The sequence below is a fragment of the Cupressus sempervirens genome, chromosome 5, assembly GCF_028749045.1.
Source record: "Cupressus sempervirens isolate cs-2001-9-10 chromosome 5, ASM2874904v1, whole genome shotgun sequence".
In the NCBI taxonomy this organism is placed as follows: domain Eukaryota; kingdom Viridiplantae; phylum Streptophyta; class Pinopsida; order Cupressales; family Cupressaceae; genus Cupressus; species Cupressus sempervirens.
In genome coordinates this window covers 520065986-520088154 of record NC_143122.1, presented here as the reverse complement: position 1 = coordinate 520088154, position 22169 = coordinate 520065986, and the positions used below count along the sequence as shown (strand labels likewise).

Here is a 22169-nt window from a genome sequence, read left to right as displayed (position 1 = left end):
TATCATTTCAAATGTTTAGTTCCATTAAATGTTTATTATTTATTTGTCTCCATCATCCATGGAAGTAGAAACACAAAAATGTGAGTTTGACTACAACAAGCAAGTAAACAAGTGCCCCAACAAATTAATTTGGTATTTTGCACGTGGGTATTCATGAAAATATTTCTAGTGAAGGATCTCAAGGTTGTCTAGTGTCTTGTGAAGGTAAGATTAAGTTACTTTGAAATTAATTAATAATGTTTATGTAAAATATGTCACTTGTATAGTAATGATTATATTGAGAATATATACTAAATCTAAAATGAAGTAAAATCATACAAATGAAAATGCAAAGTATGCAAGTTTCACTCTTATACAAATCAATTATTGAAATTTCTTAATTGTCAATACAAATACATGAAAAGAGTTTATATCTTTTAAAGACCATATTTAAGAAACTGGATAATTTTTATTGTTCTTTTCTAATTCATTTTTCCATTGGAAACATAGATTATGTACTTGCATCTTGTAAGGGAAATCACATTGGAAATTCTATGAATTTATGTTTGAGGAGGAATTTTAGGTTTAATTTGAGGACTAGGGTTAACTATTCTTATGGAGGATAAATTCTCATTTTTAAATTCAATTAAAAAAATTAGATTATTCCAAATTAATTCAATGCTTAACATTTCAATATAGAAACACAATTAATATATATGTGAGTAGCTATAACTATAGTTTCCCATATGCTTGTCCTCGAAATAAAGTATTCATTTGCAATCATTTTAAAGTCAATCCCATATTCATTTTCTTCCCTTTTTCTTATTGGTAGAAGATGCTTTGTATTGTGTCTTCTCTATGTTGGACATCTCAAAATCCTCCATGGATTTCTGCAACAACCATTTAAGATATGTCATGAAAAGTAATTAGAAGATGTGACAATATCTCCACATCAAATCATATAATTTTATTGTAACATAATTCACTTTGTTAAGAAAAATCTAAGCCTCTAGAATAACATAAAAAAGAATCGATATTATATATGTGTGTGTGCATATTTGTGCATGTGCACATGTGTGTGTATATGTCTATATATGTGTGTGTTCATGTGCATGTATTAAGAGAACTAAAATTGAGTGATTTTGTATTAACCCATAGTTGTCAACTCTTCATCTATGCGTTTGTATGTTCATGTGCGTTAAATTTTCCTAGATTAAGCTTAGTAAAAAATTTATTTTCCTTTACAAAAAAATTAGTCTATGGATAGCATTGGAGTAGGATCTTATATAGTTATTGCATAGTTATAAGCATTCATGTTAATGAGATCAACATAAAAATTGTATAGCTATATCTTGGAAAAAAAAATTAAAATTAGAAAATATAAACCTATAGCAATCATTCTCCACATTATAGAAATTAGAAAATAGAAACCTATAAGAATCATTATGTACATTAAAAAATTTAGAAAAGATAAGTTCCTATAGGAATCATGGTATCTCTAGATTACATCTCCATCAAACAATATTTTAAAAAAGTCAAACTGAGCAATGATTTATATTTTCTAAATTTGATTCTAAAATGAGTAACTTTGATAAGTAAAAACAAGTAATAAATGTTATCTTTGAGCACACATAAAATTTGTAATTACACAATGATAAACTTTAGATAAATAAAATAATAATGATATTAACATGAGACCTTGATTATGGTGACACAAATATGTAAACAAATCCCTAGAAGGATGAATTCCATGAAAGTTAAACACGCATGCATGCATGCACATGCACACATGCACACACACACACACGTGTGTGCCCACACACACACACACACACTCAAGCTTATCTTGAGATAGAAGGATATATAGTTGATAATCCTTTATTATTGCAATTGTGAAATTTGTTTATTTGTATTATTTCCTATTTACTTTTGTACCCAATTTTAGCATGTACTTTTTATCCTAGAAGCATCTTTGAAGCAATCAATATTGGAACACTAAAAATCTTGGTACACTAAAATGAACAAAAATGTTCACAATAGAGAATAGTTTGTTCTACGTTGATACTTCACACACATTTTTGGGGTTTGATATAGGATAATAATTTCATTTGACATGCACTAGTCAACAATATTTTAGAATTATTTTTAAATATTTATATTTTTAAGAATAGATAAAGGGTAGACAAAACATGGATAACTTCAATAAATGTAGAGGAGTACAAATCCACAAATGGATTTCTCATAGTAGAAGGAGAAACTCGTGAACATAGAAATACATTTCTCAATATGGAATCGAGTAAGACTGGAAGTGCATATCAAATGTTGAAAGAGTTAAATAACATGTACATATGAAAATTGATGAGCTTTATAATCTTAAGAAAAGTCCTAGCCAAGCCAAGGCTATAATAGTCATAAGACAAGTTAAGGCATTTGTAGACGAATTAAGATTCTATAATTTATGTGAGTGTAATGAAATTATTTCTAGATTCGATTGTGTATTATTTTTCACCTCCCTAATTGGGGATCATGCTTCATGATCCATCATCCAGATAGTTTTCCCTCTTAACATCTTGATGATGGATCATGGAGTGTGATAAAAAAGGTTGATACAAAAAATAACACACAATCAAATCCAAAACCAATTTGATAACAAGGTATGATATTTTTAATTTCAATTTTTTTGGTTCTACAATGAACAATAAAGTAATTTTTTTCAACCATTATAGGAGGTCATTAATAAGATAGTTGCTTTCCTTGCAAAGCTATGGAAGTAGAAATTGATTGATCGTTAGTTATAAAGCTAACACTAAGGCTTAACAAATTTGATCAAAAATCCAGAAGGGTACTTGTATCTATTTTCATTTAGTTGGATACTTCAAAAGAGTGGTCTAAGTGAAGGTTGAAGGAGAGCATTTGCAAGTGTGCTAGAAGACAAGTCTCATTATATTGGCCCTCAAAACAAGTTCTAGGTCAATGCATCATCATAATGTTAGAGGGAAAACATATTGATGATGGATTGCAAAGTGTGATCCCAAACATTGATTCATAAAGAAAATTACACAATAGAATCTAGAAATAATTTGATCACATTCACTTCAATTGTAAAAACTAATTTTGTTTTTAAATGCATTAGCTTATCTCTTGACTACTATAGCCTTAGTTTGGCTAGGATTTTCCTTTAACATTCCCCTCAAATTTATAATCAAAGAACATAATGTATCGACTTTTTTCTTAATTATGTTTTCACGAAAATTTTAAGGTCCCTGTGGAGGAGCAAGCAAGAAGTACAGGACATGGAGAATGAGAAGGAACACCCCGAAGGAAGTGTCATTGGATGTCTAAGATACTCACCTTCTAGAGTCTCAGATGCAAATATTCTAGTGAACCCTTTCCACACCTACATCAAGATTCAAATACTTATTACTCATGTCAGATAGATGAGGAGCTTCAGACGGCTCTAATAAGCCAAACTATGGAAAGACTGCCAAAATCCTAAGTGAAAAACATAGGTTGGACACTTTGAGTTTGGATGCAATAAATGATGCTATCCACTAAACTGTTAATGGAAACACAAATATTTCTTACATAGTTTGGCTATGCACTTTTCTGAGCTGTTGAATTAGTCCTTAGAATAGCCTTAAATTCATGTTTTCTCTATTTTCTACACCCGAATGTGGGATATAAGGTTTTCTTCTTCTATTTAATTATGCTATATGAGAGTAGGCCCACAACCCATATCTTGCCTTATGAAATTAGGAATAATGTCTCATAAAAATACTATATTACATATTGGTAAAGAGAAAATATCTAGTTATCTACAGGGGATTTGATAATCTGTATGGTTTTTGTCATAGATACCTCCTGATTAATAAATAGAGCCTAAAAAAAGAAAACACATATACTATTAGTCTATCACACATGTACTAATATTTGATCATTTTCTAGTTTGTTTTGGTTGGTGATTGGCTTATTTGTGTGCCACTATTGGAACATGTTATAAAAGATTATTGTGACATTTAGCCACAATTACTAGTGTTCTAGGGTGAGTACTTTTTTACATGAACAAAGCGAGTAGTGGGCAAGCATCTTGAAATGACACTTTTGGACCACATTGTGCTCCATGACTCCTAAAGAGAGATTCGTGAATACTCAAAAATGGAAACCTTAGTTTTAAGCACTTCACTCACCTCTAGAAATAGGCCAAATTTTTTTGGCAAAATCCAACTAATGGTTTAAGAGAGCAAAGTTAGTCAGAAGGACTCCTAGATGTTTTCCCCTATTAGTACAATGTCTTATCGTATCAGTAGGACCTTTTATAATAAAATAAAATAAGATGAAAATCTGTTCCACCAAAAGTAGGAAAAATCGGCACAAGGGAGCATAGGTGAGTATGCAGTTATCACGATGAGAATCTTTCTGCAATCTCATGTTGAAGTGGTTATAAAGAGCTCGTGAAGTCAGTAGTGGAAAATGAGAAACTGTGAGATGTTAAGAGGTAAATGGAATAGAGATCAGCTATGAACCTTGGTTTAGTCTGAAGGAATGAGTATGTGAGTTTACCTCCTTGATTTCATTGAAGCTGACGGCATAGAAGGTGAAGGCAGCGGCAGCAGCTATGCTCAGAACTGGAATCACCATCTGCGCAGGGTCCATGCGTCTCTCCTCCTCCATTCATAGCACACACGACTAACTGATAGAAATGAGGTGGGAAGTAGCAGATGAGGGGCTCCATTCGTCTTCCTTATCTCTACACGTGTCCAGCCACTAGAGGCTTGCCCTCCCCATCCACACGAAGCTTCATCATATGATTTCAAATTCATCTTACCGAGGACGACAAACTAGATTTCAATCCAGACAATGTAACTAGCATATCAAAAAAATTAGTTGCAGTTTTTCGAAAAAAAGACTACAGATATCAATAAACATAATTATGTCATTAGAAAGATCTAATTGTTATTATATGCTTGATTTTTAAATAATAAAATAACACATTTATCAAATATTCAATTTATTTAAGATATAAAACAAACATCTTTCAATCTAATGGTAAAATAAAAAATGATTATCTAATTTGAATGATCGTTAAAATATAAACACAAAAATTAAGAATTAAAAATAACATTAATTTTCTTTAAAATATTCAACTTCAAATCTTCATTATACAATGTTAAAGCTTAACATATTGTGTTTCAAAATTAGAATTGGTATGGTTTGTTATGTCAAATTAAAATGACATGCTTTTAAATTTTTGAAAAGAATTAAGAATACACACTCAAAGATTTTGTTGGGAAAATACCTTGGTGTGTATGGTATGAAAGATTCTTTCATTTGTCACAAAAGAAGCAACACTCAACTTCAACTATAGATTCTTCCAACAATATGAGAGCATTGAACAATGCAATGTGATTCTGGATCAAATTTATATATAGATGAAATGTAGTTGAACTAAATAACTTTATTTTAACTAATGAAAAATATTCATCTAATTCTGGAAATTCTGTAAGCTTCAATATTTCAACACCAATAGAGAAAACTACACCAACCTTTTTCTTGTCACTTTATTTTGTTAGATCTTTGATTTGTTGCTACAGATAATGAACATCATTAAAAACTTTCGCTAGTTATTCTATTTTAAAGAAAGAAGAAGACAAATGCACAAAAGACCAATTATATTACTTGCAAAATCATTTACAGATTACCTCTATTTATAGAGGCTTTCAAATTCTCAATTTATTTATCGTAATATAGAAGTTGGTAGCCATGTGGCAGTGAAATATCTAGAAAATTAAATGCAAAAATCATAATTATTGAAATGAGAAAAAGTTGGCAATAAACGAAGGGAAGTTTCTACACTAAATGCTTAGATTGGCAATGCATTACATTTAGGTATTTCTAAAGGTGGCAGTAATTAATAAATGTCAACACCCCCCTTTAATTTCTAGTTCTAACCAACTTAATATCAATAACATCCATTTTTGTTCGTAGATATTCAAAGTTGTTCTTTGGTAATGCCTTAGTGATAATATCTTCCAATGGGTATTTATATTTTTAAAACTTAAGATAGATTTCTCCATTGTTAACCAATTCTTAGATAAAGTGGTACCTCATCTCAATATACTTGCTCATGTTATGAAATACATGATTCTTCAATAATAGAATTATGGATTAGTTATCAAAAAGCATAGGTGTTGGCTCCTCTTGATTGTGAAATGAATCCATCATAATTCAACGCATCCAAACTACTTGACACAATGTGACAGTTCAAGCTACATATTCTAAGTTTCATCTGATGACATTGTCATTATAGGTTTCTTTGTTGATGCACCATGACACAACTCCCAATCTAAGATGAAATACATATCTAGAAATGCTCTTCTTGTCATCTATGCTACTTGCAAAATCATTGCTAGTATAAGTTGATGTACGAGCATCCCGGGTTGCATTGACATCCTCTATGTTTTCTTGTTTTTTTGTTGTTGTCAAGTTCCAGTCATTGCTGAGTTCCTAGTTGTTGTCGAGCTCCTAGTTAGTGTCAAGTTCTTAGTATGTGTTGAGTTCTTGTTGGTGCTGAGCTTCTTGTTGATGATGAGTCCCTATATGTGCCAACCAATGTCAAGTGCTAGTATTTATCTTGGTCTTTCTTTGATTGAGTTGTCTGTGTTTGGTTCTAGTTTGGGTCGAGCTTGCGCATATTTAATTTCAGTATTGGTGGTTAATATTTGATGTGAGACAACTTGTGGCTATGCATGCATTTAATGTAGGATTTAATTTCTATGATAGGATGAGCTATGGCCATACAAGCATTTAAGGGAGTCTAGGATCAATTTTTAGGAAGTAAGGGTAATTAGGGATAGTCTGGCAGAGTGAGATTGCGAAGTCCATTATTGAAGATCAAAGTTTAAATTGCAATGTTGGTTGTAACCCAGAAGGCCTTACAACTGGGCATGTATGTTGATGATTTGATGAAACAATAAGAATTTCACTTTTCTTTCTTATTTGGCTATTGTTCTCTATGTTGTGTTTCTGCTGTGTTTACTCTTGTAGGTGACCTTAGTAGCTAGGTGTGCCTTTGACCCTAATTGCCTTACTTCCTCCCTACATTAGGTGGTACCAAAGCTTGAGGTTCATCCTTGTAGAGATTGGATTGTGTAGAACCCTAAGTAAATCTAGTTGTGGGGTTATAGATCTGAGGATTTGACCTATAACTTGTAGAGGGTTATGATCTTGTAGGAACCTGATTATAAAGATAGTTTGAGGTAGAGGAAATGTTGATAATGACGTATTGGATACTTTGAGACAAATTGCAGCCATATTAGATGTTGTGGAGACAACCTAGAGGAGAGGACCACATCTTAATGATGTGAGCAATGACAAAGTAGCTGCACCAAACCCTAATCCAAAACCTAAAGAAGATCAAGATGAGGCAAGGTCGTTGAGAGTATTGTCTAGGGCACATTCAAAGACTATTATAGAAGCTATTCGTTATGATGGAAAATTGGAAACAAATGTTGCATTGGATTGGATTTTTGATATGGAGAAGTTATTTGAGTTTGAAGACACTCTCGATAACAGGAAGGTGAAATTTGTAGTCACTAGGTTGAAAGGTCATGTTTCACTATTGTGGGAGCATTTACAAACTGATAGACAAATGAGAGAAAAGGAGAAGATCAAGACTTGGCCGAAGCTAGTGAACAAGGTGAAGAACAAGTTCCTTTCTATTGATTACCAATTTATCTTGTTGAGAAAGATGCAAAATTTGAGACAAAAAGACATGACTATAAAGGAGTATACTGAGGAATTCTATAGATTGGACATCAAATTTGGACATGTGGATGATGATGTTCATAAAATTACAAGATATCTAAATGGATTTAAAGTGTGGAAGAAGCATACCAATATGCCTTGAAAGCTAAGGAGATCTTGACAAAGAAGCATGAACAAAGACAAAGATGTAGAGGTGGTAGATTCCAAAGAGGTAGAGGTAGTTCTTATGGAGAAGGTGACAAATCTGATAGTTATGTGCAAAATAAGGGAAAATCTGAATGGAAAAGTGATGAAAAAAATAAAATTGAATAGAAATTTGGTAATTCTTATCAAGGAGGTACTAGTTCTTACCGAGGAAGAGGTAATTATTATTCTAGAGGTAGTTTTCATGGTAATTGTTTCAGATGTGGGAAAGAACTTTGAATGTAGGTCCTCTAAAAATGGGCAAAGCAATAGAAATGTTGTGATTCAAGGAGACATTGAGGGTTCATCGAGTGGACTTGAGGCTGGAGAAAATCTTATGGTGAGAAGAGCCTTATGTAATAAGGGAAGTGATGAGGAACCTATCCTAAGGAGAAGTCTTTTCAAGACCAGATATAAGATGGTTGGAAAATATTGCAAAGTAATCATTGAAAGTGGAAGTTCAACAAATTTGGCATTAGAAGAGTTGGTTACAAAGTTGTAGTTGCAGAGATTAAAGCATCCTAAACCCTATCATGTTTCATGGATCAAGGATGAGCATAAGGTATTGGTAAGTGAGCAATGTATTGTGAAATTCAAGACTGGACATTACTTTGATAAAATTTTGTGTGATATTATGCCTATGGATTGTTGTCATGTTCTGTTGGGTAGACCTTGGCAATATGGTAGATATGTTATAAATGAGGAAAGGTTGAATTAGTATACTCTTTGGGTGAATGGGAGAAAGAAAATATTATTTCCTTTGATTGAGAGTCTATATGAGGTTAATTGTACTACTATAAGAGTTTGCATGGTTAATAGAAAGAAATTTGAAAAGGAAGTGAAACAAATTAAGTCTATTTTTCCATAATCCCTAGGAGACTGAGTTTTGGTAGTAGTAACCGAGTAGCAAAAATTGGTAATGATCAAGTACTAAATAGTGGTAGCCACATGATAGTAAAAAATGCTAGTATAGACTAAGTACCAGAAGAAATTGAAAGTTTTTTTAATGAGTATAAAGATATTGTTGTAGATGATGTACTTGATGGTTTACCACTAGTAAAGAGTATAAGTTATTGCATGGATTTGATTTTTGGAGCTAGTTTGCCAAACAAAGTACCATATAGATTGACACCTATAGAGAATGAAGAACTTAATAGAAAAAGGCATGAGTTGTTATAGAAAGGTTTGATTAGAGAAATTTTGAGTCCATGTGTTGTACCTATTGTATAAGCACCTAAGAAGAATGGAGAATGGAGGATGTGTATTAATTTCAGAGCTATTAACAAGATTTTAGTGAAATATATATAGGTTTCCTATGCCGAGGATGGATGACATAATCGATTGTTTAAGTGGAGCAAAGTAGTTTACCAAAATTGATTTAAAGAGTGGTTATCATTGGATCTGAATCAAAGAAGGTGATGAATGAAAGGCTACTTCCAAGACAAAATATGGTTCGTATGAAAGGTTGGTAATTCCTTTTGGTTTGACTAATGCACCTACTACTTTAATGAGGTTGATGAATGAAGTTCTTAAGATATTTTTTGGTAATTTTGTGATTTTTTATTTAGATGACATTCTAATGTTTAGTAAGACTAAGGAAGAACATCTTGAGCATGTCAGACAAGTATTATAGAGATTGAAAGAGGAGAAGTTGATGCTTAACTTGGAAAAGTGCTCTTTTATGCAAGAGGAGACTGTATAATTGGAATTTGTGATTTTAGATGATGGTTTGAGAATGGATCCTAAGAAAGTCAAAGCAATTTTGGAATGGCCTATACCTGAGAATGTGGGCAAGGTAAGATCATTTCATGTTTTGGCTGGTTTTTATAGGAAGTTTATAAGGAATATCAATTCTATTTGTAATGCTATGACTGAGACAATGAGAGGAGTTAAAAAGGAATTCAAGTGGACACATGGAGCTGACAAGAGTTTTGAGGCATTGAAACAAAAGGTTCCTGAGTTACCTGTATTGGCTTTGTTCAATTTCAATAAGGTATTTCAAGTTTAGTGTGATGCAAGTGCTAGTGCAATAGGAGTTGTATTGAGTCAAGAAGGTAAACCTATTGCTTTCTTCAATGAGAAGTTGAATGATGCTAAAAGTAAGTATTATGTGTATGATCAAGAGTTTTATGCTATTGTTCAAGCCTTGAAGAAGTGGAAACATTATTTAATTCCTAAGGAGTTTGTGTTTTATATTGATCATAAAGCTTTATAGTACTTTGGAAGTCAACATAAATTGAATCAAAGACATATGAACTGGATTGAGTATTTGTAGAGTTTCACATTTGTGATCAAGCATAAAAGTGGAGTCACTAATTGAGTTAATGATGCATTGAGCAGAAGACATTCTTTGTTGACCGAGATGACGATTGAAGTTCATGGTTTTGATGAAATGAAATAATTGTATGTTGTTGACCCTAATTTTTTTGAGGCATGGAGAGAGTGCAAAGCGCCAAAATCTATTAGATTACATGAGTGAGTATGATGAGTATTTCATTAAAGAAGGTGTGTTGTTCAAAGGAATTCAGTTTTGTATACCAAGAAGTTCTACAAGAGCTAATTTGATTAAGGGAAAGCATTGTGGTGGATTGGCTGGACATTTTGAAATTGATAAGACATTGAATTTTTTGAAGGATAATTATTATTGGCCACAGATGTATAAGGATGTTTAGAAGTTTGTAAGGAGTTGTGGAGTTTGTCAAGTTGCAAAAGGAGTAAGTTAGAATAATTGATTGCATACCTCTATTTTAGTTCCCAAGAAACCTTGGAGTGACATCACTATGGATTTTGTTCTTGGAATACCTAAGACATCAAATCAGTATAAGTCTATTTTTTTTGTTGTGAAAGATTTTCTAAAATGACTCATTTTATACCATGTAAGAAGACATTAGATGCTAAGCATATTGCTAAACTTTTATTCAAAGAGATTATTAGATTGCATTAATTACTAAGAAGTATTATTTCTGATAGAGACAGTAAGTTTGTTGGTTATTTTTGGAGAACTTTTTGGAAGGTGGTGGGTACTAAATTGAGATTTAGTTCTACATTTCATCCATATATAGATGGAAAAATAGAGGTTGTGAATAGAAGCTTGGGTAATTTTCTAAGATTCTTAGTTGGAGATGAATCCCATAATTGGGAGGTGGTATTGGCACAAGATGAGTTTGAATATAATAATTTTGTGAATAGGAGTACTAGGAAAAAACCTTTTGAGATTGTTACTGGAATGTGTCCTAGAGGAGTATCAGATTTAAAGAATGTTGCTAGTGAAGAAAAGAGAAGTGTTGTAGGGAAAGAATTTTCTAATTTTATACTCTTTGCATAAGGAAGTGAAGCTAAAGTTGGAACAAATTAATTGGAAGTATAAGGAGAATGATAATAATTCTAGAAGAAATCATATTTTTGAAGTTGGTGATGAGGCAATGGTTCATTTGAAGAAAGGTGCATTTCCTACTAGAACATATAGTAAGTTGAAGATGAAAAAGTTTAGAACTTGTAAGAGCTTGAGGAAGTTTGATAGTGGTAATGCTTGTGAATTTGAGTTACCTAATGACATGGACATATCTCCTATATTCAATGTTTTTGATTTATATAAGTATCGTGAGTCAAATGATCAAGTTGTTGTATCAAATGATTATCCTAAGAAGTAGCTTGAAGAGATTGAAAATGTATTGAATTAGAGTTAATAAGAGCACAAGAGGAAAATATTACTATGAGTATTTAGTGAAATAGAAGAATAGACCAATGGAATATGCTACATGGATTTCTACATCTAAATTGGATTCAGCTTAGGTTGTGACATTTGCATGATTCAAGAGAATCATTTCTTTCAACCCTAGATTTCTGATACAAGAGCATCCTGGGTTGCATTGTCATCCTACATGTTTTCTTTTTTTTTCGTCGAGTTGTAGTCATTGCTGAGTTCCTAGTTATTTTTGAACTCCTAGTTAGTGTCAAGTTCTTACTATGTGTTGAGTTCCTATTGGTTTCAAGTTCCTATTGGCATTGAGCTCCTTGTTGATGTTGAGTTCCTATATTTTCTGAGCAATGCCAAGTGCCAATATTTGTCTTGGTCCTTCTTTGACTGAGTTATCTATTTCTAGTTCCAGTTTGGGCTAACCTTGAACATATTTAATTTTTGTATTGGTGGTTAATATTTGATGTGAGCTGACTTGTGGTTGTGCATGCATTTAATGTAAGATTTAATTTATGTGACATGTTGACCTATGGTTGCACAAGTATTTAAGAGGGTCTAGGATCGAGTTTTAGGAAGCAAGGTGAATTAGGGATAATCTGGAAGAGTGAGATTTTGAATTCCATCATCGAAGATCAAAGTTTGAATTTTAATGTTGGTTGTAACCCAAAAGGCCTTATAGCTAGGCATGTATGTTAATGCTTTTATGAAACAATAAGAATTATGCTCTTCTTTCTTCTTTGGTTTTTGTTCTCTTGTGTTGTGTTTCCGTTGTGTTTACTCTTGTAGGTGGCCTTGGTATCTCAGTGTTTCTTTGGCCCTAGTTTCCTTATCAAAATTATTAGTTTTTTATTATAGGATTTCATATCCTATTGCTCTTGCAACATATCTTAATTTTTTTTTTCCAACTTTCCAATGCAAATTTTGTTTTGACTCCATGAACCTTGAGATCAAAATTACACCATACATAGTATTTGGTCTAGTATTTGTCATACACATCAAACTTACAAAAAATCTTATAAACATAGTTTGATCAACATTTGAGCTTTTATCCTCCTTGCTAAGTTTTGTTCTTGTTTCAACTACAGTTGACTCTAGGTGCTTAATTTAAACCATAAAGTGCCTTTTTTAAATTTATATACTTTAGTTTTACACCCAAAAAATTTATTACTAGGTGGTATTGATCATAAATTCTTCATCAAGAAACCATTGGAAATTATTATTTTACTGATATTTGGCACAATTTCCTATTATTATGACCAAGTATTGATTAAATAGTTCCAACTATATATTAAGTCTAACAATTGGAGTAAATTTTCATTATAATAAATCCTATACCATTTTAAAAGTCATTTAACATCTAATATTTCCTTATGCTTTACAATTTTAACTTCTGCATCAAATTTAGTTTTACAAACCCATTTGAGTCCTATTTAATCTTTTCCTTTAAGTGTATCTGCTAATTCCCATCATTGATTTATTTCAATAGAGTCTATCTATTCATTAATGGAATTAGTTCATTTATCTTCTTTAATTATTTATTCAAAATAGAAAGGATTGTAAGTTAATAAACAAAAAAAATGAACATGTGACTACATTCTCTTCTTCTTGATCATATACCTCTTTTAAACTTCTTGTTTTCTTACCTCTATACCTTAATCTTGTGCATGTGGAATATGATTCGTTGCTTGTATTTCAATCTATATTAGGATGATTAGATGGTTCTCCTTGCACAAAATTCCTTGATGAATAAATTTTTGGTGTTTGAAATGATTGACCACCTTGTTTTGTTGCTTCTTCTTCTTCACTTTGAAATATTGATGCTCCTCTTGTGACTATTTTTCTATCATTTCCATGAAATGATTCTTCTCCCATAAATTTGACATTCCTTCTAATAATTTATTTTTTGAAAAATGGTTATATCTTGCAATCTATGAGCATTCCATTGTTCACTATAACCAACAAAAATACATTTTCTACTTTTATCATCTAATTTTCTTTTGTTTCTTCTTTACTTTAAGATATTGATGAGCCTCCTCTTGTGACTATGTTTCTATTATTTCCATACCATGATTCTTCCCCCTTAAATTTGATATTCTTACTAATAATTAATTTCTTTGTAATAGGATTATATATTGAGATTTATAAGTGGTGCATGAGCACCTAGTCAAAGCTCCTTGTTTTGACTTCTAGTTTTGATTTTGGCATGTACTAACTCTATCCAAGTCACGAGTGTGAGGTTGGACCTTTCAAGGTCATGGTTGATTTTGTTCCTAGGTGGAGTTGACTAGGTTCAATCCACTCAGCTAGCTGGTTTTGGTATGCCTTCTTAATGTTTGTTGTGTTAGGATTGTTAGGGGTTATGGGTCTTCGATAATAAAATTTAGTGAAAGGTATACATTTTAATCTATCTTGTCCCCTGCATTATTTTTACATCTTAGAGGTTTAAATGTGGAAGATACTTCAAATCATGAGATGCAAGATGTAGAGAGTTTAGTAATGTTTCCATGTGCCAGAGGAAGAAGTTTCAAAACAAGTTTTTCTAGGATTTCGATTAGACCCTAGTCAACACTAACATTCATATTGTGAAACCCTTGATTATAGGCATAAAAATTTCTTTCAAGTGTATGGATGGCTTGGAGACTAGAGACCCACAAAATCCTTTAGGTTTTCCAAAAGGGTATGAGAATCCATAATTTATTTGTCATCTTGTTGAGAGAAATTTAGAGTTATGGTCCAAAAGCCCAAGTAGGAGGGCTAATTCAATTAGGCCTATTTTTGACAGTTTTGATGTAGATGAAAAGAACTTGAGGAAAACTTATGGGATTTGTTTCCAAAAGCCTAGGAGAAGTCTGACATATCATGTATGAGCCCCTCACTCCATGTACTTGTGGAAATGAACAAAAATGGATCAAGAATTGAAGTTGGCTAGTTAGTTTATAGAGGCATTTGGTGAAGGAAGAAGAAAAATTCCTTAGTGTAACTAGGTAGTGAGTAGTTAGAGGATATGATAAAGATACTTTAGAGGTTAGGATATTAAAGTGAACCCTAATAGGCTAAGATAAATCTTGAGAAATTATCAAAGAAGATAAGGACTAAGCTAGCATACTATCTAGTATTACATCAAATTGGTATCATAGCAAGAAGATGTGTGTTTGTGGTTAGATATTTTAGACTGAAAATTTAGTTGAAGAAATAATCATGGTGACCAATGTAGAGTTAGCCAAAGAAATGGGTGAGTAAAAGGATAGAAATAGAATCCTTAAGAATCCCTGGAAGAAATGAAAATCAAATTTGAAGAAGTTGTTGAGGCAACTAAGAAGAAGGACCAAGAAAGTGAAAACAATAGTAAGGGTAAAGTGAAGATTGATGAAGAAGATATTATCCCTAAACTAGATCCTCTAATAGATGAAGAGTCATTCCTAAAGGCCATCAAGCCACTGGATGGAAAACACCTAGAAGGGATTTGCTTGTTTAGAGGGAATATAAACACTAAACTTGTAATTGAGTGGATTGAAATGATGGATAGCTTCTTTGAGTGTGAAGATTTAACTAAGGTATAGAGGGTTAAGGTAGCCAAATATAGGCTAAGGGGATCAACCATAACATGGTGGAAGTACCTCCAAGAAGAGAGGGAGAAAGTGGGAAAGAATCTTATTGCAAATTGGAAAGTCGTGGTAACAAAGGTGAAAGAACAATACTTACCAAAAGATGATGAAATCTAATTACATAAGAAGAGGAAAAGTTTAAAACAAAAAGACATGGTTGTGACAACTTAAAATGAAGAGTTTTAGAAGTTTTTTTTTACATCAAGAGTATAGGAAGATAAAACTATCAAAGTGGCTAGGTATCTAGGATGCTTGAAGTGGAACATATAGGAAGAGATCAACTTGTGGACTCCTACAACAATCCATAAATGCTTCCAACATTCTCTAAAAGTGGAAGAGAAGAACAAGAAGAAGGAAGACACAAACATTAGAGGTAGAGGTAGAGGTAGATATAGAGGAGGTCAAAGAGGCTATGGTGGAAGAGGATTAGATTCTAGGCCACAAGGAGACAACAAGTTTACTAAACAACAAGAAGGAAGTTTAGGAAGAGGAAGTTTCAAAAAAGGAAAGGTCTCTAATACTAGTTGGAGAGGAAGGAGAAGTACCCAAGGGAGAGGATCCTACTTTTCTACCATGAAGTGCTATCATTGCAATCAATTAAGATACCTTGCATATAGGTGCCCTGAGAAAGGCTCTACAACTCAAGGGAGTACAAAAGGAGTCAACTATGTGCAAGAAGAATCTAGTAGCAAAAACAAACCCTTTGAGGTACCCCTAGAACTAGAAGAAGGGTAAAATCTAATTATAAAGATGACCTTGATTAAGGAACCCATTGTAGGACCAAAAAATGGGTTAAACATCTATCATACTAAGAGCAATCACTAAACTCAATCAACATACACTAAAAAACATTTAGTCTACCATGAAAGCCAACCAAAATAAAGAAGAAACACAAAGTGAAACTCACTCTTTATTTGTAGCTCCCATGTCCTTCTTTCCTCTCCATGTGATGTAGCTCTAAATGCCTATGATGCATATAATTGAAAAGAGAAAACGTATGATGTGATAGTGCTATGAGAATACTAGAAGAGTGATTTTAAGCTTGATGATTATGGAATTAGGTGTTATGACCAAAGACTAAAAATGAGAGAAAGAAGGCTCATTTTATAGCCATCACACAAGAGGAGAGCATTGGACTTGTCACCTTGGATATGCAACTTGGAAAGAGATTCCTTTTGGAAATCCATCACACATATGATTCAAGATGCCAAATGTAAGATTTTATGATGCATAGAAGTTGACATGGCTAAAAATGGTGGAGGATCTATGATGCATCATGTGACATCTCAAAGCCACTTAAAGCCAAGAATCTATGATGATGATAGCTAAATATAGATATGCATAAGGAATAAGAATATATGGGTTATGACAATTCTTAGCCAAGTGTAAGGATATGATCCATGATGTAAGATGTCAATTTGTCACAATGATATCAATATTATGTAGAATATTTGAAATAAAAACTCATTATTCCACACAAATGGAAATTAGTAATTTGAAAATTAGAGGTTGAAAATGTGACTTAGGAAATTGAGAATCTCTATGGTTTGAGAATGATGAATCAATTAATTTAATAAATATCATTAATTGAGAATGTTAGTTAGAAAGAATAATTAGTGGAATGAAAAGGACTAAATTATGGGTTATGTAATCTTATAGAGAAAATAAGTAAATGATTGGCCAATCTGATTTGATAAGTGCGACAATACCCTTTGATGAAATGTGATGATTATGCAGATTGACTAAGATGATGATAGGCAGAACAAACCCATGATCAAATTTATTGATTGACTAAAATTGATAACATGCCAAGGACACATAACATGGATTAAGGACACGTAACATTTAACCGACATTGTAAATGCTACAAGATTGAGATTGATTAATAGGGTTGATCATAATAACATCAACATACACTATCAATGTTATTAAATTGATTTGATAATGCCATTATCTAACACTAAGAGACTCAACAATGTCAAAGATTAGATTATGTGAATGACAATTTTGACCTAGTGCTAAGAGTCGCGATAATACTAAGGTTAGATTGATAGGTTTGATAGACTTGATAGATTTCCAAGGCATTGAGAGACATGCCAATACCTAGGTTTAGATAGATGATGGTAGATTTGGGATGTTTGACATGTTATGGGTTGATTAGGACTGATTTTGGGTGATTCTGGGTTGATTTGGGGTGATTTCAAGTTGATTTGATATGATACAAAAAGGAGATACAAATGATGGAGGATATAACTAAATGAAAATCAAGTTGGCCAAAGGATCAGAATTAGTGAAATGAGAAATGGGATGAGTTAGTATGAAAAAATGATTAAATAGTAGATATGAACCATCTTTGAGCATCTACGTTTTTCCCCTCTTTGATACAATGTGATTTAGAGCATTGTGTTAAAGAATAACTGATGAGAAAGCCACAACAACATGCCCCAATAGGGATGATATATATGGGTGCCCCCTCAAGAAATTGATTGAGATAAGCATATGATAGGTCAATTTTTTGACAATGAGAAGGAAAAATCATAGCAATTGATGGATCACAAATTATAGTTCAAACAAGAAAGTTATGGGGTCCAAAGTGTAGAACAATGGTCGATCAGGGGCCCGAGAGTAGTTTCATGGGTTACCACTCAAGATAGTGACCAAAAAGTGAGAATTATATGTAATTTTTTTCACAATGGAGCGACAAATCTAACACAATTGACAGATTGCAAATTAGAGTTGAAACACAAAAGTTATGGGCTTCAAAGTACAAAATAGGGGTTTTGGGAGTAGTTATGGGCATCTAACTGCCCCAAGTGCACCCAAAACACACCTAATTGCACTAGGGTTCACTTGGTAATTCCAAGTATATTATGACAACTCCAAGTGCACCTTGGGTGCACTTAGGAAGCCCACTACACTCTAAAAGTGCAAGCTATGCTCTGGAAGTGCAGATTGTGCCCCAAAAGGCTACGGGGGCCAAAATTAGATTGACTGGACTCACAATGACCTAAAACTTTGTTTGCATGCCCAAAGTGATAGAAAGAGGTTAGAACATGGGTAAAATAAGTTGAAAATGGTCAAATGTGGTCAAAATTGGTCAAATGAGGTTAGACTTGGTGGAGAGCCACAAAAGGTTGACAAACAGTGTATGATGATGTACGAATGCAAGAATGCATGATGAAGATGATTTGGTGTATCTAAATACATGATCATGGTGGTGGATGAAGAGATGAATGATAGAAGACTTAGGAGATGAGATGAGGACCAATTAGAATGAGGTGAGGACTTTTTCTTTCATAAAGTGCGCTATATGTCAATGAAGCTTTACTTTGATATGGTAGATGGAATGCAGTGCATCATGGCATAAAGTGCCAAACCACAAATGAAAACCTTTTGTGTAGACAAGAATGATGCAGATAGAAAATAACCTTTCCCTTCCCAAGGCATATATACATGCCCCAATTCTCAGAGACCCATTTTAATAGACATAAAAATAAAAGATGACCATGAACCAACCTGACCACTCTCATAGATCAGTGTGTATCATTGGGTGGCATAAGAACATGATCAAAGAAAAAAAAAGAAAAAAAAAAATGACTCATTAAACAACATGAGCCAACAACTATTCTTATACATTATTTCTTGCTTTTTAATGTATTAGGTTTGCAGATAATGTTTAATAGGTTGATCATGTGATAGGTCTGTTTGTTGATTTAGTTGATAGGTTCATAGTGACATGTTGGATTGATTATTGGTTCACATTTCTCAGGTAGTGTGATTGTCATTGAAATTTTGTTCTTTGAGTTTTAGTCTATGAAAGTGTGAGTGTTTAAAAAAAGGGGTGATTATCCACATTGACTAATTATAAGGCTTATTACAAATTTTTGGAGGGTTTTGTGATTTTTAGGGTTTTTTAGGATATTTGATGTTTTCGTGTGACTCATTTCTTTAGGACATTTTACAATTTTTAATGTTTATTTCAGGACATTTTATGATGTTTATTAGTTTTTTCAGGACATTATATGATTTTTATCAATTTGTTTAGGATATTTTATGGTTTTTAGTGATTATGTTAAGATGTTTTATGACGTTTATGGGTTTTTCCAGGACATATTATAACTTTAATACATTTTTTAAAGATGTTTTATTATTCATATGAATATTTTTAGGACTTTTTAAGGATCGTATCTAAATCTTTAGGATTTTTTTAGGATCATATTAAGTCACAAGGGTTAGCTCCAATATGATATGTAATAAGTCCAATGGATAAGATGTGCTTAGGGAGATTCACCTAGTTCAAGTTCAAACTCATGTACTATGTAGGTGATATGCCCCTAAACAAGACACAAACTATGTACAAAGGCCAAAGATGGAGTATGTACAGACTAGTGATGCTTGGGTAAGATAACGATCAACATTAACCAGTTCATGGGCCATGATCAAGGACTAGGGATGTCGGGCAATATGAAGGATATGATTAGGGAATGATAGAAGGGGTAAAAACTAGATGAAATCCTAATAGATGGAAGAGAAAAAATTGATTACACATGGTGCCTGTTTGCTAGGTTTTCACCATGGTACTTGCCCAAAATGCTTGTTTGCCAAATTTTCACTTTTAGACAGAATTTTTCTATTGACTCAAATTTTCATGCCAAGATGCCTATTTTCTAAGTTTTCATCAAGGCATCCATTTTTTTCATGGCTTGTTCACTTTTTTGTTTCCTTTTTAATGACTTTTTCCTTTTCTTTTAATTTTTTTTTTTAGGACTTTTTGGCATTTTTGATATTTTTTAGAACTTTTAGACAGAATCAAGTATAGTACTTGTGGAGATGCACACTATTGATGGACATGGGCAGTGGTTCACTCTCTAGAGTCACAAGTTGATATACTCTAGACCCAAATGCTACAGTGACTACATAGGGTCCTTCTCAATTTGGTTCAAATTCACCTAATTTTTCTCTATGTTGCTAAGTCTTGTAGTTCATCTTCAAGACTAGATCACCAATCTCAAAATGATGACCTCAAACTTTCTTATTATAGCTTCATTAGAGCTGGTTTTGGTAAGCTTGCAAATGGGTCAAGGTATCCTACCTCCACTCATCAAGCATTTCAAGTTCATGGAGTCTAGATACTCTGTAATGCTCATCATCAACAACATCTTGTACGGAAAGTCTCAATGATGGAATTTTAACTTCAATGGGAAGTATTTCCTTGGTTCCATAGATAAGAGAGTATAATGTTGCACCAGTGGGAGAATGAACACTTGTTTTATAGGCCCAAAGAGATGGATTTAGCTGTAAGTGACAATCTTGACCGAAATCATTGACAATCTTTTAGAGAACCTTAACAATGGTCTTATTAGATTCTTATGCTTGGCCATTACCTTGTGGATGGAAAATACTATAATATCCATGGTAGATGTTGTATTTCTTGAAAAGCTTATCCACATCCTTATTTTGAAATGAATTTCCATGATTAGTAATAATAGCCAAGGGAATTCCATACCGACATATGATATAGTTTAGATTAAACCTTGAAATCTACTTTCTAGTGGTGAAATTTAGAGGGACAACTTCTACCCACTTGGTTAAATATTATGTTTTTTTGATGATGAACTGATGGCCATCAAAGGAAAGAGGAGAAATAGCTCCAACAAGATCAAATGCCCAATGTAAGAAGGGCCATGGAGATATGACTAGTTACAATTCTTGTACTGGTGTGTGGATCAAATTACTATGTATCTAGCACTTATGAAATGTTTTGGCAAAATCATTAGCATCTTGTTCCATGGTGGGCCAAAAATATCTATCTCTGACAAGTTTCTTGGCTAGACTTAGACTATTGAAGTGACCTCCACATAGGCCATTGTAAACTTTGTGTAAGACAATTTCAGCTTCTTGCAAGTCAAGATATCTAAGAAGGGTTTGGTCAAAGGACCTCTTGTAAAGGGTGTCACCAAAGATGACCTATCTAGTGGCTTGGCAGATAAAGGCTTGACATTTATTCTTGGATAAGTCAGGGGGTAGGATTTGGGCATGTAGGTAAGCATAAATTTCTTGATACCAGGTGGAATTGGGACCAATAAGTTCACACACAAACTCAAATTTAGACAGTTCAAATAATGGGATCAAAAGTTACTCAGAATGGAACTCACAATGCTCCACATTTTGAGGCATATCAATCATAGAAGTGATGGTAGTCATAGCATCGACTTTCTTGTTGTGTATTTTTGGTAGATGATGAAAAGAGATAGTGACAAATTTAGATTTAAGAAAGTTGGACATCTACTTGTAAGGAATTAACTTATCATCTTTGGTTTCATATTCATCATTGACTTGATAGATGATTAACTAGGAATCACTAAAAACTTGCAAATGTTGTATGCTCCATTGGATAGCTAGTTTCATTCATGTTATCACTGCCTCATATTCTTATATGTTGTTTGTATAATTAAATACAATCCAATATGACTTTGGAATGATGTCTCCTTATGGAGTGATAAATATAATGCTAGATCCTAAACCATTTCTTGTATGTGATCCATCAAAGTGAAGCTTCCATTCATTAGCTATGTCCATGTTAAATATGGTTTCATCTGGAAAGTCTATCAACATGGGATGATCATCTATCATAGGTGCTTCTTCTAGCTAATTTTCTATCACTTGCCCTTTGATTTCCTTCTTGTCAACATATTCAATGTCAAATTCACTAAGGATCATAACCCATTTGGCTAGGTGCCCTATGAGAGCAGCCTTTTTTAGGAGATACTTTAGTGGGTCAATCATAGAGATAAGCATTTTTCTAATTGAGCATGTAATTCCCTAGCTTTTAGGCTATAAAGAGGACAACAAGGTAAGATTTTTTAATGAGTGAATAATTTAGTTTATACCCCACAAGTGTTCTGCTCATGTAGTAAATGGCTTGCTCTCTCCCTTGTTCA

At 32.9% G+C, this 22169-nt stretch overlaps 1 protein-coding gene across 1 annotated transcript; it reads right to left on the bottom strand.

Annotated features, from left to right (window-relative positions):
* Positions 1–594: 594 nt before the first annotated feature.
* LOC149556987 (uncharacterized) lies at positions 595–4725 on the bottom strand. Its single transcript, XM_089785937.1, has 2 exons — positions 4540–4725; positions 595–869 (listed from the first exon to the last, which is right to left on the bottom strand). Exons 1-2 carry the CDS (start codon positions 4648–4650, stop codon positions 783–785), a joined length of 198 nt encoding a protein of 65 aa, XP_089642063.1. The 5' UTR covers positions 4651–4725; the 3' UTR covers positions 595–782.
* Between the last annotated feature and the right edge of the window lie 17444 nt (positions 4726–22169).

Coding starts and splice junctions, on each gene's coding strand:
- LOC149556987 (XM_089785937.1), bottom strand. CDS start 4,650: ATGGAGGAGGAGAGACGCATGGACCCTGCGCAGATGGTGATTCCAGTT. Junction 870..4,539: donor GCTTCAATGAAATCAAGGAG/GTAAACTCACAT, acceptor TGGTTGTTGCAG/AAATCCATGGAGGATTTTGA.